At 36.4% G+C, this 17,941-nt stretch overlaps 3 protein-coding genes and 1 long non-coding RNA gene across 10 annotated transcripts; 2 read left to right on the plus strand and 2 right to left on the minus strand.

Moving 5' to 3' along the window:
- Window positions 1–808: 808 nt before the first annotated feature.
- Window positions 809–6,905, minus strand: LOC147560105 (protein trichome birefringence-like 14). Of its 6 annotated transcripts, XM_086662182.1 has the most exons (9): window positions 6,205–6,905; window positions 5,705–5,977; window positions 4,206–4,443; window positions 3,603–3,809; window positions 3,354–3,425; window positions 3,137–3,262; window positions 2,698–2,859; window positions 2,264–2,462; window positions 809–2,162 (listed from the first exon to the last, which is right to left on the minus strand). In XM_086662182.1, exons 3-9 carry the CDS (start codon window positions 4,369–4,371, stop codon window positions 1,334–1,336), a joined length of 1,761 nt encoding a protein of 586 aa, XP_086518308.1. In that variant the 5' UTR covers window positions 4,372–4,443; window positions 5,705–5,977; window positions 6,205–6,905; the 3' UTR covers window positions 809–1,333. The 6 variants fall into 6 exon arrangements, with proteins under 6 accessions (XP_086518308.1, XP_086518305.1, XP_086518303.1 ...); XM_086662179.1 differs by lacking the exon at window positions 5,705–5,977 and having other exon boundaries at window positions 3,137–3,268; window positions 3,354–3,482; window positions 4,206–4,767; window positions 6,205–6,416; XM_086662177.1 differs by lacking the exon at window positions 5,705–5,977 and having other exon boundaries at window positions 3,137–3,268; window positions 3,354–3,521; window positions 4,206–4,767; window positions 6,205–6,416.
- LOC147560106 (uncharacterized) lies at window positions 4,633–6,653 on the plus strand. The gene is made up of 2 exons (XR_015234756.1): window positions 4,633–4,819; window positions 6,163–6,653. It is a non-coding gene; the product is annotated as an uncharacterized LOC147560106 (long non-coding RNA).
- A 505-nt stretch (window positions 6,906–7,410) lies between the features above and the next one.
- Window positions 7,411–10,048, minus strand: LOC147560107 (protein STRICTOSIDINE SYNTHASE-LIKE 4-like). 2 transcript variants are annotated; one of them, XM_086662184.1, is made up of 6 exons: window positions 9,597–10,048; window positions 9,034–9,258; window positions 8,885–8,952; window positions 8,517–8,753; window positions 7,961–8,093; window positions 7,411–7,878 (listed from the first exon to the last, which is right to left on the minus strand). In XM_086662184.1, exons 1-6 carry the CDS (start codon window positions 9,750–9,752, stop codon window positions 7,588–7,590), a joined length of 1,110 nt encoding a protein of 369 aa, XP_086518310.1. In that variant the 5' UTR covers window positions 9,753–10,048; the 3' UTR covers window positions 7,411–7,587. The 2 variants fall into 2 exon arrangements, with proteins under 2 accessions (XP_086518310.1, XP_086518311.1); XM_086662185.1 differs by having other exon boundaries at window positions 9,034–9,246; window positions 9,597–9,883.
- Window positions 10,049–11,963: 1,915 nt separating this feature from the next.
- Window positions 11,964–17,428, plus strand: LOC147560108 (protein TPX2-like). The gene is made up of 21 exons (XM_086662186.1): window positions 11,964–12,341; window positions 12,434–12,519; window positions 12,620–12,675; window positions 13,491–13,549; window positions 13,637–13,865; window positions 13,974–14,070; window positions 14,160–14,270; window positions 14,372–14,485; window positions 14,581–14,757; window positions 14,840–14,902; window positions 14,991–15,166; window positions 15,272–15,350; window positions 15,432–15,563; window positions 15,754–15,834; window positions 15,941–16,060; window positions 16,147–16,313; window positions 16,432–16,540; window positions 16,636–16,695; window positions 16,805–16,899; window positions 16,998–17,224; window positions 17,272–17,428. Exons 1-20 carry the CDS (start codon window positions 12,191–12,193, stop codon window positions 17,134–17,136), a joined length of 2,301 nt encoding a protein of 766 aa, XP_086518312.1. The 5' UTR covers window positions 11,964–12,190; the 3' UTR covers window positions 17,137–17,224; window positions 17,272–17,428.
- Window positions 17,429–17,941: the final 513 nt, after the last annotated feature.

The following is a 17,941-nucleotide window of genomic DNA, read 5'->3' on the forward strand; positions in this document are numbered from 1 at the left end:
CTTTCTCTCACAACTAACCTAAAAAAAAAAGACTCCAAGTCCACAACGACCCACCAAGATGACAATGACTCCAATTGGTCTTTAGGGGTTGTTTCACTAATATGTTTTCATTTTTAAAGTAAACGTACTTGAACTAAATATGCACATAATATAACATTGTATTTTCAGAAAGATAAGCAAATGATATATAATCACTAAATGCCAACATTAACACGAAAATTTATATTATTAATTGATTATTCTACAATTATACTGCTGCAATAGAGCATCGCCGGTCAAGCGTCAAAGGAGATAGTTGTGCAATGTTACATATGTGCAACTACTATATGTACTCAAGTGTGTAACCTATAAGATGACATTGTTTATGATATTAGAAATCTGGACTTTGACACACCACAAGTTCTTCCAATCACATTTCTTAGTCTAGCATACGGAGAGGCTGAATATTTTTTTTTGTCTCCAACATTTGGCCTAGATTTTCATTTTGACAACCAACACCTTTGACTATATGGAATCACAAAACCTCTGGTGTGAGTGCAACAACAAAAATGTTCGAACAATTCTAATGTAATGGATATGACATTATTTAATCATATGACCAGAATTTGGTTCCTTTACCAGATGAGGAAGTGGGAATTTCTTTAACAGGTTACAAACTATCTCAGGGCACATTCCTAGAATAAAGGACTATGCCTCGACTTGCCGCGTCATCCCATCTGGTTTCAGGCGGGAGACTGGCCGGGCATAGCACCACCATTGATAAAAATCCCACTCACCCCAAATAAAAAAAAGTTATTTCTTCACAAGAGACACTTAATTTAGAATTTTCCATTAAGATCCAAATGCAGTTTATATATTTTTTTTTTTTTGATGAAGGGAATGCAGTTTATATTTTAGGGATTGCTACAAATTCTAAGATATTTTAAGTTTTACAGGTTAACACTGGAAACTGATCAACACCCAACATTTCATAAATACTTTAAAGAATAATAAATTCAAAAGAATGACAATCTTATTCAACCAATATCTCATATATAATGTACCCAACTCGACAAGCCGAGGTTAAGTTTTCTTGCTGGAAATCGTGTCTGGGTATCCATTTTTTTCTCCATCAAGCAGCTATCGAATCTACAAAAACAAGTCCAGCGCCAAAAAATTGCTTCCTAACGTTACGTGGAAGTGAATTGAGCTATACTCTGAAGCATGTGTCAAGGCATTTTGATCACCGAAGAGCTCAAGAATAAGGATCGCACTTCTTCATCTACACCAATCTTTAGGTCACGGATGAATGATTTTAGTTACTCCATTCCGATAAATCTAAATCTATGACCTCCTACAATTGGGCGATGAGAAGTTCATTCCAGGTATCAGGAATACCGGGTAAACACCAATGAAGACAATCTTGCATACCAGGTGTGGCTCTGATACTGTACCTAGATATGTGACCTTCGTCTCTCAACTGAGAAATAGCTGTTATATCCAAGAGCTTAACCTCTGTTCCATTCACAGCCCCAGCAACACTAGGATCAAGAGATTCGTCTTGTGTGACTTCTTTCCCTCCGGCCAGTGGAGTTGTATTATCGCAGCTTCCACCTGTGTTCCAGTCTCCATTGAAGAAATGTCGAGGTGAAATGGTCCTGAAAAAGGCTTTCAGCCGTGGATGTTTAGGTAATTGGAGATTCACCCAGTTTGCAATACTATATATTGTGAAATTTTTGGCACGCCCAATCTCTGCAAGCTTTCTGTCAGTGTTTGGTACACCTCCAATATGCATAACCCATCGATTTGCATTAAGTTTTCCTCTGTTCCAATGGTGACCCGTATTCAGAACCAACACATCGAATCTGTCAAGATAACGGCGTAAAAACGCTGGCGGACGATCAAGATGCATGGCCCAATCTGTGTTTTTATCTGAGATATTAATGGGCTCCAAGTCACAAAGGCTTGCGGACCAGTAATAGAGGATGGTCGTATTGGTGCTTGGGAATCGATAAGCCCATCCATCAGGGCGAACTGCTCCACGAGGTTTTCGAAGTTCGTATTCCCACCCAACGTTGATTACATCGGGCCTGTCTTGACCACCCGTAGCCATACACATTAGAGATTGGAATTGCTGTCTTCCCAAAGAATCCCCAATGATAGCAATAGTTTTGTGCTGCATCCTGTAATAAAAAAATCGTCGTTCCTAATTAGTATTTCAAATATTTACAAGAATTGCTGTCAAGAACTGAAGCTTGAGAAGGTCTTAATTGCAATCTTATACCTTTTTAAAAATGAAGATGCTTCAAAGTCTGGCATCTCACAATTAAACGGCTTCCACCGAAACGTTTCATAAGCGAAATCTGTCCGTTGGGTCAACCTACAAGCCCACATATCTGACAGCCATTGTTTACAACCAAACCCAGAATATAATGGTCTTTTACTATCTTCGATCCATTTTCCCTTAGCATAATTACAGGCCTCTGTCGAAGAAGTCAATCGAAAAACAATATAATTAGATGATAATTTACTATTTTCAACCTAAATTCCTACCAAATTTTTACAGACCTCTGTCGAAGAAGTCAATGGAAAAGCAATATAATTGGATGACAATTTACTATCTTCAACCTAAATTCCTACCAAATTTATAACAATCTTAGGGAAATCTCTTTTCCGGATCGAACAACTTAAAATCTTATATAGAAGAAGCTAACATACCTTTCTTTCTCACAGGACCATCCACTGAGCTATCAACTTTACCCTCAGAATTGTTTGCTTCTGGTGTTACAAAATCGAAGACTTTCTTTGGTATATCTGGTTTTTCTCCTTCAAGATTTTGTTTAGGTTTTGTTGTGTTTACTGCTACAACCATCATAATCTCTGTACAACCAAGAAGAGTCACTAGTTCAGTTACTAACAACATAGGATGGCTGCTAACAAAACCTATAATTAGTTTGTGCCATGTTGAAGTGAACATGCTTAAACATCTATTTAGAGATGGGTCTCGGACAAAATCGAGTATCATCAGCTATAGCATTGTAACTTTTCTTTGTTGGAAGTTATTTACGTTTCAAAAAAAAAAAAAAAGCATTATTGCCGTTGGCAAATTCTTAATGTCTTCAAAAGTAAACTAGTATGCACCATAAAACTAACTTACCATCGTTCTTAGTCGAGGACGATTCACTTTTCCCATCGTCTAAACTTGTCTCACGGTTGCCTTCCGAACCAGAACCAATCGATTTTGCGTTGGAACTTTTTTGTACTTGCTCAGTTGGTGTTCCTCCTGATCCTGGAAAACATATTATTCAGAATGGGAAAACTTGGCACAACAAAGAAGCTAAAAAAAGCAATCTAAAATACGGTGCCAACTTTACCTTTTTTTTCAATGGAGGCCACACTATCTTCTTCCACATCTTCATTACTTGTCTCGGGAGTGTTGCTTGTCTCTGAACCAAAGGAATCTACAGAACTCGTTTTCGCTTGTTCAATTATACTTTCTCTTTCTGCAATACCATTCGATGTGCCTTCATTTGAATTAATATCTAGTTATGAGGACATTCCGTAAAACGGGTAAGCATAATAGTACCATGCCACAACAATGAAAAACTAGTTTGGAACTTCACCTTTCTTTTCAAGGGAGGAACCAATATTGTTATTTTCGTCGTCTATACTTTCTTTAGAAGTGCTTTCAGAATTAGAATCAATTGGTGCTACAATATTGGAACTTTGTTCCGGTAGCTCGGTTCTTGTCTTCTCTTCTGGAATAACAACATTTGCTATATCTTCCCTCAAACTAATATCTTGTTTGGGTATATCCACGACTGTCGTCTCTATACAAGCAAACAAAATTGAAAAATCTTAAGATTTAGCAATATACAACATAAGTTCTTCTACCTAATTCGTTTTCTCTAACTTCATCATAAGAGTTCAAATTATTCACATTGTCAAAGAAAATACTCTATTTGCTTATTTACTTGTTATTCACTATCACTTGATATTGTCAAATTAGTATAGCCATGACATTTATCATATACAAAAAATTAAACATTGATAATGACATTATGACACAGTGAAAATTTTGATAAACAACATTGATACTATGCCAGACCACTATCCCTGCCAGGGTATGTTTTAACTTTCTCGCTCTAAATCTTGTCAGGACACATTTTACGTGGAAAAACCTAATGGAAGTAAAAAAAATATAGAGAGATTGTGAAAAGACAAACCTGGAGAATTGACCAATAAGTGATCTTGATGTGGGACTAAAGTAGTGAGAAGATTTGAATTATCCCATGCCCAAATAAAAATACTAGTACAAATAAGAGCAATGAGAATAAGAGATGTTTGTTTCCCTCTCAATCCATGAAGAAAACTTCCTCCTCCTCCTTTCATCCTCCCCCTTAATAATTAATACATCTCAAAAAAACCAGATTTATTTTCTTGTTTCAGGTAAATAGATGTATCCTAAAAAATGGGTAAAAGAGTTTGAAGAAGAAGATTAATAATAATAACCAGATCTATGCCTTGTTTAGAGCGAGAGAGAGAGAAGATTAAGAATAAAGTAGGAAAGAGAAAAAAAAACAGATTTCATAGTATTATAATTGGGCTTTAAACAGGAGTATATAAATAAATTTAATTAAACACTGACTCCTCGTACACGTGTCTATTTTAAACACCGTTCATCAATTGTCGGTGGTTTTACTTCGAAATTCAAATCAAATTAGGGTTTTGGCGTAAGAGATGGTTTTGATTACGTTTTGATTACGTTTCGATTTGTTTGAATGGCTACTGAATCAAAAGTTTCTTTGATGTGGTACGTTCATTTCTGTTTCTCGATCAGGTATTTCCATTAACTTCATGTGTTTTTTTTTTTAATTTGTGGTTTAATTTGTTTTGAAGATGATGATGATTACTTGATTAGAATTGTTAGGAGTTATTCTTACCACTAAAAAAACCCTAAATCATGTCATGTCATGCCACAAAAATTGGTGTAGAAAAAATTAATTAGGGTTTTCAAACTAGGGGGCTCTTTCTCTTTAAGAAACAAGGAGCCTTAGCGGCCGCGTGTTTGAAATTTGGATTTTAGGCACGACAGGTCACACCAAAACACAGTGGCACAACACGATTGGCGCCAAACACGCCACGCCAGACAAGCTTCAGTGTGATGCGGCGTATTCGAAAATTTGGGGTTTGGCGTGCCAAAAACGCCACGCTAGACAAAGTGTTTGAGAATTTGGGTTTGGCACGCCACAACCGATAGAATACGGTTGCACGCGACAGTCTGCCAAACACGAAGCTTGTTTGGCGTTACTTAGCCGGGGTTGGGTCATTTATAACCCTATCCGACCCTTCCCGAAATATAGTTAAAACAAGAAGCCAAGAAGGGATATAGTCCCACATCAAGAAGTAAAAAAAAAAACTAAAAATGTTACAGTTTCTTGTTATACAAAGTACAAAAATCCATTGAGCTCAGCCACGGTCCAACACGGCAAGGACAGCCACAGCCCATGCTAAGGTGTCGTGTATGTGGCCAAAGATTTCAATCTAGCCACAACACAACATGGACCGAAGCACGTCGTGCCCGCCATTGACATGTTGGACCGTTAGCTAGAGTTTATCATCATCATCTTCTTCGGTCTAAAAATCTATTTATGTTTACTCATTTCTGATTTCCTAAAAGTTGATTAGGCAAGAGCAAAATTCAAAATCTGGCAAACATTCATGCTTGGGAGATAACCAATGGTTTAGAGGGAGGAGTAATTCAACTTCGGCTTTCCCACGAGGTTAGAGTTCAATCTTCCCAAGTAGAGATAACCCTCAAACTCCATAGCAGAGCTAACACGTGACATTACAGTACCATCTCGGTCGTCAAACTTACCGATAATTAATCTTCCCATCACCAGTTCCCTCTTTCACAACTATTTTACTCTTATAACCACCTTTTATCATTTCAATCAGCTTCCCAAATGGTGCATTTATGTATTTATCTGTCTTTGATCTGTGCACGAACTCAAACACATTCCTTTTAGCACACTCCTCCTACTCTGGTTTAGAGTAAAACAGTGGAATGGGTCCGAGATAGTAGAACCAACCGCATTATAAGCTACCTGATATGTTATTTTCGAAAAGATTTCACTAACCAAATTGTAATTTCTTATTACTGCAAACACAATAACATGTCAGGGAAATAATGACAGTAGAAGGTAAAAGAGGAAACAGAAGTACCTGTTGGAAAAAAGAAGGGAAGTGGGATTTGGGTCGAAGGCCGTTTGGGTGCTAAGGTAGAACCAGTTAAGAAGATGTCTCTGTTCCAATCGATTCCGTTATTTTCTTGCAGAAACCCGGTCGTGTTTTTCTAACTGACAACAAAAAGGAAACAATGCTGAGGTAAGCAACTAAGCATGAGTTTTTTTATGTGCCAGTTTACGAGTTGTTCCAATCTTCTTGGTGTTATTAATGGTATAAATAAAAGTAGATTAGTCTAGAATGACCTTTAGGATAGTTTTCGGGTTTGGGATGGTCTTTTGGACAAATTTATGGTAGTTATAAGTATATTATGTCTCTATGATGTATCCAAATCATTTGATGTACAACGTTTATTGTACAATCTTGTATTTGAAACAGAAAAGCTTAAATGGATCTTAGTTTATAGCTATGAGCTATGAACACTATAATTTTAGTTTATACTACTTGAATTTCCGCAGAAAATTTTAGTTATTTCGACATATAATTATATCATATAATTGAATCTAACAGCACTTGATTAGAGAATCGAATAAGATATCGTTTTCCTTCAACAATTAGCAACACACAAGAGAAGAATACTTAATGACTATACAATTAGTTTCGAGAACTCAAATCAAATGTAACCCGAGTTTCACTCTCTAAGAACTTGTCATATGGTAGTGTTACTAATAGCGAAACACAAATAAATGATCATACTGGAGTAAGTAATATACCAACCAGAAACAAAGTTGTCATGTCAATTGATAAGGTTTGATGAGGTGATCACATCCATCACTATTCTTCATTGATTAATTATGAGCCAAACCTTGTTGGTCATATGTCTTTATTATTTTGGATCATTTGCCATGACAGGTTTGAAGGGTAAAGTCACAATACTTGTCACCAAAGAAAAATTATACTATTTGACTCGAAATTGATAACTAATGGCAGACCGAAAATTGATGTAGTCGTCTCCCAATGATCAAGACATTTCTTTTTCTACACGGCCGGTTAATAAAAGTCAGCCACATCAGCCTTTAACTTGTGCTCGGTCCCAGATTCTAGGCGAATAGCGTTTTGGTCACCTAATGTAAAACAGTAAAAGCAAGAATATCATTACCAAAGATAGATATATGAAACTTGAACTCTCTTAGCGTTCATTCAAATGAAGGATGGATACGGAAAATAATTTGATTGTAGGTAAAATTTTAAGTAATTGTAACACTCTTTATAAAATTATTCTAAATTTTAGTCCGAGTTACAATTATATTTTACTTACAAGCATAATTAGAAAGCCATCGGTACCACATTTATCTCTACTCATCTCTTTCCTATATATCTGATAACTAGTTGTACCAATTGGCTATAAGATAAGTCAGAGTGTTATGGTGAATATGAAGAAGAGGAATTATTCAACTTTAACTTTCCGATGAAATTAGCATTCAAACTTCCCAAGTAGAGATGGCCATCAAACTCCATTGCCGACGTTACAAATGACATCACTTCACCATTTCGATCCTCAAACTTATCGATAATCTTCCCATCACTTGTCACCTTCACCACCATTCCACTCTTATAAGCTCCATTCACTACTCGTAGCAGCTTCCCAAATGGTGCTATTATGTATTTAGCTGCCTTTGATGTGTGCACAAACTCAAACCCATTTCTTGTCAACTGCATCACAAACTCACATCATTTGGTTCTTGTCTTCACCAGTCCTATATATATAGAGAGAGAGAGAGAGGAGAGCATATACCTGTAGTTGTGCAATCCAGAAAGAACCATCAGGTGCAACATTGATGTTATCTGGTGCACCAGGGAGGTTGTCAACTAAAGTCTCTGTTTTCCCCAACTTTTCCCCCTTCAGCCAGTATTTCATACATCTGAATCTGACCCACATTCCAGTTCCAACCCATTAGTTTTTCTATAATCCAAATAAATATTCTAACCACCCAAGCTCCATCCATTCTGTTTTTACCGCCTATCAGGATATCAACAGTTAACAGGTACAGAGTTTTGTTCTTGACGTGAACTCGACACTAATAAAAATATTTTGTTCGTATTATAGTTCAAGACACGTTTTCTTAAAATGTGGGACTATAACATCCCCACCTTTGACAAGTTATCATCGTCTTGTAGCGACCCATACTACAATAACAATCACACCTTAGAACATGTAATAGTCCCACATTACTTACTTAGAGGAGCTAGCGTTCTGAGCATCTCAAGCTTAATAAGTGTCGAGGGCTTCTGATTGTTAGAGCTTGGGTTGTTATGATAAAATAGAAAAAGAGAAAATAGTTTTAACTTACTTCCATGTTTCACAAAACACCAAGAAATCATGGTCTTTGGAGAGAGTAACTCCATTAGGAAAGTACAAACCATCAATAAGTATTGATGTTTGTCTTGTGAAAGGATCATACTTGAGAATCCGACCTTGTGGTTTTCCCTCAAGTAAATCAAGATACCAATTATGGAGACCAAACTTTAAGCTACAATCACTGAAGTACACCATACCGTCTGATGCTTCAATCACATCATCTGCAAACCTATCAATCATTCCAACCCATTCTTATTCTATTCAGTTTTTAATAGCACCGAAATTTACTTTCGTTGAGTAATTACATGTATATTTCTCTACTGAAGAGACAAGAGTTTGAATCTTAATACAAAATTTCACCTTATTTTGGTACCGTTAGTTTCTGAAGCAAGAACAGTCACACCATCTTCATTAACTTTTATCAAACCCTATAATTATTCATTCATCGTTATTCTTTTGATCGATATTTTTGTACAAAAAGTATATATAAAAAAGCTAAATTCAAATACCTGGTTGACATCACAAACTAGAATGTCGCCCGGGTTAATGGAGGACGTTGTGAGTCCGAGTAAAGCATCGCCTCCGACGAACTTCCAATTCTCCAATGACCCATTTTCGTGGAAGTATCTTTTAATCCAACCATCACGAGTTGCTGTATATAATATACCATTATCTTTATCCACACTAACAGATTCAGGTCCATTTACTAATCCTTCACCAAGCTTGATGACTCTCTTTCAATTAAAAAACATAATTAATATATATCATAAAAGTAATTAATGTAACAAATAACTATTGAAATAGAAATGATTCAACCTCTGGTTCTTTTCTTACTTTTTAAGGAAAATGAATTTATTCTAGGCCACTATCTCAGTTGAATCCTAGCCTGAGTACGTGGCCAGGCAGGATTTGGGGAAAGGAAGTGTTTGAATATTTGTCTCTGAATCTTGTCCGACCACATATCTCGGCTGGGTAAGTGATCCCACATACTATCATGTCCGACCACATATCTCGGCTGGGTAAGTGATCCCACATACTATCAGGGCTGCTTTTTTAAGTCAGATGTACTAACCTGGAAGTCGTTACTTTGTGGGAGCGACGATGCCTTAGGAGGGAATTCGAGTAATTGTGGAGAATCAATGGGTGAGAAGAAGATGATTTGAATTATAAAAGCAAGAAAAGAAGCAAATACAACACTTTTAAAGGCTGATACATAAAGATTAGCCATAGCTAGCTAGAGATTGTTATATAGGGCAGTTAAGTTGAGAGAAGCTATCAATGGGTAGAAGAAGGAAGGAATATTGGTTGATATTATAAGCTTCAAAATTGTGAAATTTATTAGTGATGATATATATAGAAGCTAGTAGTGGTGGTAGATGATGAGGTTGGTTGATGATTGATCACATAATTTAAGACTTGGTGGCATGGGGATGGTGAGAAGTTAATTCAATCTCATCTTTCATTGTTATCACTTCTAGCTGCATTCATTTATTCAGTAACAAATTTCATTTGCCACTATGTAATAATTCAATCGAGACAAATCTGTCATATAAATGGTGTCATATTTCCTAAGGAATAATAAGGACATTTTAGGACCACTTTTTGGAGAACAAATTAGTCCAAAATAAAGTCATTATGACCAAAACATATAGTATATAAACAACACAATACCATCTAAGTGTAAAAAAAAAAAAGGCGACATTTTCGAAAATAGTAAGTAATGAAAGTTCACAAGACAATATGAAGAAAACAACAAAATGAAGATAATAATACGAGTTTTAGAGAGAAAAAAATGATGCAACTACTGATTACCAACTAGTTAAGACAGGAAACATGTTCTTCTTTGTCAAGATGTTTGTTGTGTAATGGTGATAGATGTAGACCAATTGAAGCTTTTCATGGGGGTCACACACTTGTGAACCTTAATTACCTACAAGATTTGCGCTTGCAAGAATGCCTTTTTTTGGGCCTTGGAACGGATTTTGGACCAATGTTTTTTTTTACTTTACTGCAGTTATTATTTGATTTGGTGAAGTCAATATTTTTAGTTAGTCTTCAATTTCCTGAGTTTAATTTGCGAATACTTGCGACAACTTTGCAACCGCCTTGCAACAACACTTTACAACAGCTTTGCGAAAAAAATTGTAACCAAACAAAATACAAATATTTAGATTTTTAACAAAAAAAAAATAATCAAATTTTGAGAATATATAACTTGTCTTTTCAACTAAAAAAATTTAAAATCAAATCTTCGGCCTAATTTCTTGTTTTCGTGATTCTAGAACTTTTATAGATAAACTGAACCATTCAAAAGAAATCTCTTGGAAAAAAGATCTTTTTAGAAAGAACCCTATGTCATTGATAAGCACATTACCTGCCAGAACAACCAAAGACTGATGATGAAGGATTTCATATGAGTTGCGATGTACTCTGATATATGTGGAAGGCTAGGAATAAATTGGTATTTAGAAACACTAAACCTTATAGTATGAAAGTTATAAGTGATGCTACTACCATGTGGTCAGATTTCAAAGACAATGGTAACTCACATGATAGTCAAACAGGGAGTCCAATCCAAGATCAACATCAAGTTACCACCTGGTTACTTCCCTCTCCAGGGGCACAAGATAAATGTTGATGGGACGTTCAAAGATGGTGAAGGGGCTTCGGCTGCAATAGTCAGAAACGCTAATAGGGAGTTCTTGGCAGCGAGTTCCGACTATTTTATCAATGAAAATCCGATTATTAGAGAAGGAATTGCAGTTCTTTTAGGTGTGAAACTAGCAATCAAATTAAATCTTAACAAAGTGATTATCGAAGGAGATGCAATCATAGTTATTCAGGCTTGCAATACGAATGATGACCACATTCCATGGAGAATTAGGAATGTTATATCAGAGATCATGAATGAAAAGGAAATGTTGGAGATGGTTGAATTCTGATACACCTTGCGCACAACAAATAAAGTTGCGCACACACTACTCCGAAGCATTGGAACTCAATATTTGTAAACAATTGGGTTGTCATGAAATACCGCATAACATTGTTAGTATATTACTTTCCGAACAGAACTATAATGTAACCTCAAATTTATTTGAATAAATTAAGGCGTGAGCCTCTTTCATCAGAAGAAAAAAAAAACCATACATTAACACTTCAGATCATACGAAAACCTTCAAGAATTAAGAATCATCCATAGAGCCTTAAAGAAACGTATGAATCTTGGGATAAACCACTTCTAGTGACACCAGGATGCAAACCAAATTACCATTGAACCAAAAGCTATGTTGTATTTTCTCACTCAACAATGTTGGAGGGTATTCTTCAACAAAAAAAAGAAAAAAAAAAAAAAAAAAAACAATGTTGGAGGGTATTTTGGTCAAAAGAAAAATCCTTTTAGGACCAAGAAATATAGCCGTTAAGAATGCATTTCTTTCTCAAAGCGCCGGTTCGTTGCCCAAGTGGACATTGCTTACATAACCCACTTTTCAAAATTTCGACCGTTGGTATTTCTAACGTTACGACTAACATCACACTCTGAAGATCTTGTTTCATTTTCACCTTTCTCTTTCTCTCTCTCTCTAACTCTACAAACTTCAAGAACAAGAAATTTTCTTAGATTGAAGATCTTCTAAAGAACAAGAATCAAGAATCATTGATTCATTAATGGAGTCAACTAATTTTAACCCGATTATGGTTGACGAGATATACGAATTTTCAGCACCCAAATTCTTTGATTTCAATATTGGAGAATCTAAAGAAGACATTAACAGAGCCGAGCTCTGGTTTCAAACCTCTCTTAGCTATGCTCCTTCACGTACGTTTTCTTTCTTTCTTTCTTCCTCTTCTATAAATTGTGATTTATTGAAGAAAAGTTAGGGTTTTGATTATCTATGTTAAATAATGCAGCTTTTATCCCAAAAATCAAGACTGGACGATTTGATTCCGTTGAAATTAGTCTCTTAGATTTCAGCAAAACAGATGATTTGGGGAAGGTGAGTAACCCTTTTCAGAACTACTTGATATTGGATAGTATTAAAATTCAGTTACTAAGAAATCAAAACCCTAACTTTGTTGTTCACCTTGTAATTGCAGGTTGAAGCATCATCATCAAACTGTTCTGAATCTACTGCTAGAGAAAATGTCACAAGGTGAGTGATTTTAGGTGGTGTTTGTTTTTTGTCTGACTCGTCTAAATGAATGATTTTAGTTGATTTGGGTCTGTTTGAGTCTATCGTAGAATAAGTTTTTGAACTAAGAAGACATTGTCTAAAATAACCTAAATTGACTATTATGTACATGACAAACACAAGCCAGGCTCATATGAGTTAGATTCAAGCAATAAAAAAAACAAACACCACCTTAGTTACTAGTTAGTGTTCGAGAAACCCATTATGTTTGTTCTCTTCTCCTTCTGTTAATTCCTCTCTTTAATGCTAGGGATAGACTCACTCCAACACCCCCGCCCATACATGGCTAAGGTTACTGAGTTCCGAACCATCCTTGAAACACTAGGTTTTTGGTACATGGCTAAGGTTACTGAGTTGCGAACCATCCCTGAAACACTTGGTTTCATACATGGCTAAGGTTACTAAGCTCCAACCCATCCCTGAAACACTTGGTCTGATATGTGGCTAAGGTTACTAAGTTCCAACCCATCCCTGAAACACTTGGTTTGACACATGGGTAAGGTTACTGAATTCCGACCAATCCCTCAATGCCAGTGATAGAGTCACTCAACACCCCACACTCATACGTGGCTAAGGTTACTAAGTTTCCGACCCATGAAACACTTGGTTTTTGATACATGGCTATGTTTACTGAGTTCCCACCTGTCCCTGAAACACTAGGTTTGCTACCATCTTAGAGTCCATTGACCCGAACTCTCTTTAAAAACCAGCTCGCAAGGAAAGGACTGCACAAGATTCATCTACTTTACTAATTCTAATCCTTACATATGTTGCAGAGTTTCAACTGGAAACGCATGTGAAGATACTTTGGCCTCTCTCATTAATAGCTTCCAAGGTAGAGTACTATCAACCTAAACTAGTGTTTTACTATTCTTTGCATTTCTTGTGTCATTTTATGTTAACTCTAGTGTTTTGTTAACAGCACCAGAAGCTTGCACACCAAATCAACCAGCAACTTCTCTGAAACAAGAGTCACTACCTACCAATTCAAATAAGACTCAAACAGCTAAAAGGGTGGCGAGTTTGGTAAGAAATCTATCGTCTGTGAAGCCGAAAAACCAGTTTCAAATCTCTCAAGTTAATGGAGTAAAACCAACGAATCAATCCCAATTGTCCCATGTGAAAGGTGCAAAATTAGCAAGTGCAAGAAGGTTAGTCCCAATCGATTTCTTTAGTTAAATTTTTGCAGTTTTACTGTATACGCTCATAATCAATCATCTTAATCTATATCTAACTATGTCAATTCAAATTGTTGGTAGTGTTAAAACTGTGAAGAACGTAGTCGGAGCTTCAGATTTTGCTCAAGAAAATCAAGCAATTAAGCGACAGAAGCTGGATGAAGGAAGATCTAGACAGGTACTAATTCCAAATGGTCTTTGTTTTCTAGCTCTAATTTTGGACTTCTTTTATAACGAACTTATGTTTTCGGTTTACCTTTCTTCCAGATATTGGATGTTCATCCTCAGAATCTACCACACAAATCAAGACCAGGGTTAAAGAATAGTAAATCCAACTTATGTCCCTCAATCAACAAAACTCGTATCGAGGACAGAAAGGTGCATACTGAAATTAGTCCCTTTAGTTGATTATTATAATGAATATCTATTTCGTATGTTGGATCACTGATGCATGTGAAAAATCATCTATTGTTATTAAGGTTTATGTCCGAGAACAAGTGGCGCCTTTTATTTCAAACGCCGAACTCATAAAGAAATTCCAGTCCGGCACAAGAAATATAGAACTGAATCGTACTAATAATTCTCTCTCACATGTAAGCGATCGAATCTCTTTGATATTGGAACTGACTCGGATTGTTTAAATTCGATTGAATTTGAAATCTCTTGGGTGGATATTGTGTTATTGTAGGATGATGCGGCTTCTATAATCCAGAGGAAGCCAAAACTCACACTCACAAGGCCAACAGAACCAGCATTTGAAACGGCACAACGTGTCCGTTCTGTTAGAGTGAAAAGCTCTGCTGAGATTGAGGAAGAAATGATGTCGAATATCCCAAAATTTAAGGCTCGCCCGATTAACAAGAAGGTTTGACCTTTCGTTTGTTCTGTTACCTTCTTCTTGGTGCTCAATCTATTTTGTTCTAACTTAATTTGGTGCTCTTAAATAGATATTTGAAGCTCCTACTCTACCACCATTGTCCAGAAGTACTCCTCAACTACCAGAGTTTCAGGTAAGATAAGTATTTTCGATTTGGTGATCAAGGGAATGCTCCTCAAGTTCCAAAATGATTTTAGACTAAGTACGATCTGACTTTTCAGGAATTTCGTTTGAAAACAACGGAGCGAGCTAATCAGCATGTTGAAACTTCAACAGTTGTATCATCAACTGAATCTTCGTCTCAGATTAGTCATTTACAGAGTCGATGGAATCCCAACAAGCTAACCGAACCAAAGCCCCCTCGTCTAGAAACCTCATTACGAGCTCGCCCACCCAAGTAAGTGGAATCTGAAATCAAGATTTGTGTTTCCTTAGAAATTATGAGCTGTGTTATCATTGATCCAAACTCTGATCAATTTCCATGTATTTGTTGGCATTATAGTGTTAAAAGTACCCAAGAGCTAGAGCTAGAGGAGTTGCAAAAAATTCCGAAATTTAAGGCTAGGCCTCTCAATAAGAAGGTACATCTTCTCTCCAAGTTTACAGAGTTAGAAGTGAAAACATTTTATCGTAGTTATTGATTTTAAGCAAATATTATGCAGATTTTCGAGAGCAATGGTGCCATGGGTATGTTCTGTAATTCAAAGCTCCAAGTGACTAAACCTCAAGAGTTTCACTTTGCCACAGATGAAAGGATTCCTCCAACAAAAACTGTTTTTGACTTATTTGATAAGGTATACTGACATTGAAAAAGTAGATTCTTTTCGCTAATACATAGATATGAGTTATTGTATGTTACTAATTGTGCACACAATTTACGGTCTTTTTTAGCTTACATTGAAAACGTAGATTCTTTTCGCTATTAACATAGATACGAGTTATTGTATGTTACTAACTTTGAACGCAATTTACGATCTTTTGTAGCTTTCGTTGAGCTTGGAACCTCGACAGCAACATCAATGCCCAAGGATCACTGCACCGAACCCTTTCCATCTTCACACAGAGGTATGCACATACATAATGTATTACGGTCACCATCCTTGCTCGTATGAAGAAATATATGGCTTTATTGATTGAGAAGTTACCACTTATACTTTTGATATCTTATTAGGAACGAGGAGCAGAGAAAGAGAAAAGATTTGCAGTCGAAGTTTCACAGAAACAATATGAAGAGGAAAGAGCAAGGATTCCTAAGGCCACACCATATCCATATACTACAGATTACCCAGTGGTAAAAGAATAGTTACTGTGTTCTTTTTTCGGGATAGAGATTATCTTAACTTGTTTTCGTAATCGGAGGTAATTTTTCTTGTGCAGATACCACCGAAGCCCGAACCAAAGCCATGTACAAAGCTTGAGCCTTTCCAATTGGAGAGTCTCACGAGGCACGAAGAAGAATTACAGAGGGAAATGGAAGAGAGGCGACGGATGGAAAAAGAAGAAGCCAGAATGAGGATCTTTAAAGCACACCCAGTTCTAAAAGAGTAAGTTCTTCAAATTGACGCAAAATCAGTTAATGTTAGTTTGTCAAAATCGTTTTAGAAATAATTACTCATAGAAGCAATTCTGAATGATAAAGTCATTTCTTATGGTTGCATATAGAGATCCTATTCCAGTTCCTGAGAAGGAAAGAATACCTCTAACACAAGTTCAAGAGTTTGAACTTAATGTTGATCACCGAGCCGTTGATAGAGCTGAATTTGATAAGAAGGTAACTATGATCTTTTTTTTAATGTTAAGATAATAAAATCCGATCTCTTGTGTATATGTAAATCTCATTTTGTTTTTGTTTTTTCCCGGTTTTAGATCAAGGAGAAAGAAATGATGTACAAGAGGTATAGGGAGGAGTTTGAATCTGCGAAAATGGTAATAAAAGCGAGAGAGATTGTTGTTCTTTTCTATAAGATTTCGTTTGATTAGTATTATTATTGTTCTTCTGTTTGTTAATCTAACTTGGTTTTTCATGTTATAATAGATGGAAGAAGAGAAAGCACTGAAACAAATGAGAAGGACAATGGTTCCACAAGCAAGACCACTTCCCAAGTTTGATAATCCCTTCCATCCAAAAAAGTAAGTTTTGAAACCAATCGACTGAGTGTTTTACAGCTATATATTCGTTGATCTAAGAAGTACTGATTTTGATCGACTTCACAATGAATGAATAATAGGTCAACGAAGGAAACTACGAATCCGAAATCACCAAATCTGCGAGTGGTTCGGAGAAAAGAGAAGAGAAGAACGATGTTTGGACCAGGGAATGGAGTCACTGCAGCTGCTACTAGTGCTGCTGCGTCCTACATGAGATGATCTTTTGTGTGTTTTTGTGCGTGTTGTGTGTGTTTTTGTGCGTGTTGTGTGTGTTTTTGTATAATTGTTCAAGTATTCTTGAACTTTTGTAATAGATGATATCCATGAAAATGATATTATTCAGCTTGTGTTTAGTTTCTTGTATATCCATGAAAAATTTGTTTTCTTTTTTCTCTCTAGTGTTGTATAAACGGCGAAAAGAAAAGAAAAGACCTCCCCGAATAGCCAAGATGCAGATATTGTTAAAAATGTTTGTTCTTTTGAAAGAAAATAGTCATTGCTTTATGTCTAATGGCAACTGGGTGTCTCTTTACTACAGAAAATAAACCCTTTTCACTCTAGTGTTGTATAAATGGCGAAAAGAAAAGAAAATATCTCCTCGATCGAGTCACATGACGTCTATGCCTCTATGGTAAATGAGTGTCTCGCTGGCATGATGTGGCATGGGTCTTGTCGAAGTCTTAACAAGTTGAAGCTAATCAAGTTAAAAATAATAGTCCGCAATCAGCTAATGCTCACTAATGACTCAAGAGAGGGAGTTCCCCGACGGGAGGAGACGCCTATAACACTGATGAGAAGCCCCTATAAAACTTCTGAGGATTCAGATGTCCCTCAAATGGTAGTCACGTGACTAAAAGAAACCGGTCACGTGACACTGAATTATTGTCATCTCTTAGCCCTAGTCTTGTGGGGTCCACTACTTCCTATGGAGAAACGACAAGAACTCCACCTATCTAGATATTTCTCTTCTTCCCATTCACTAGACCCCACTTTTTAATCCTTATCCACCACCTCATCAAAGACA

The sequence above is a fragment of the Eschscholzia californica genome, unplaced genomic scaffold (assembly GCF_041429995.1).
Source record: "Eschscholzia californica isolate CP2 unplaced genomic scaffold, dmEscCali1.0.p SCAF_2, whole genome shotgun sequence".
In the NCBI taxonomy this organism is placed as follows: Eukaryota; Viridiplantae; Streptophyta; class Magnoliopsida; order Ranunculales; family Papaveraceae; genus Eschscholzia; species Eschscholzia californica.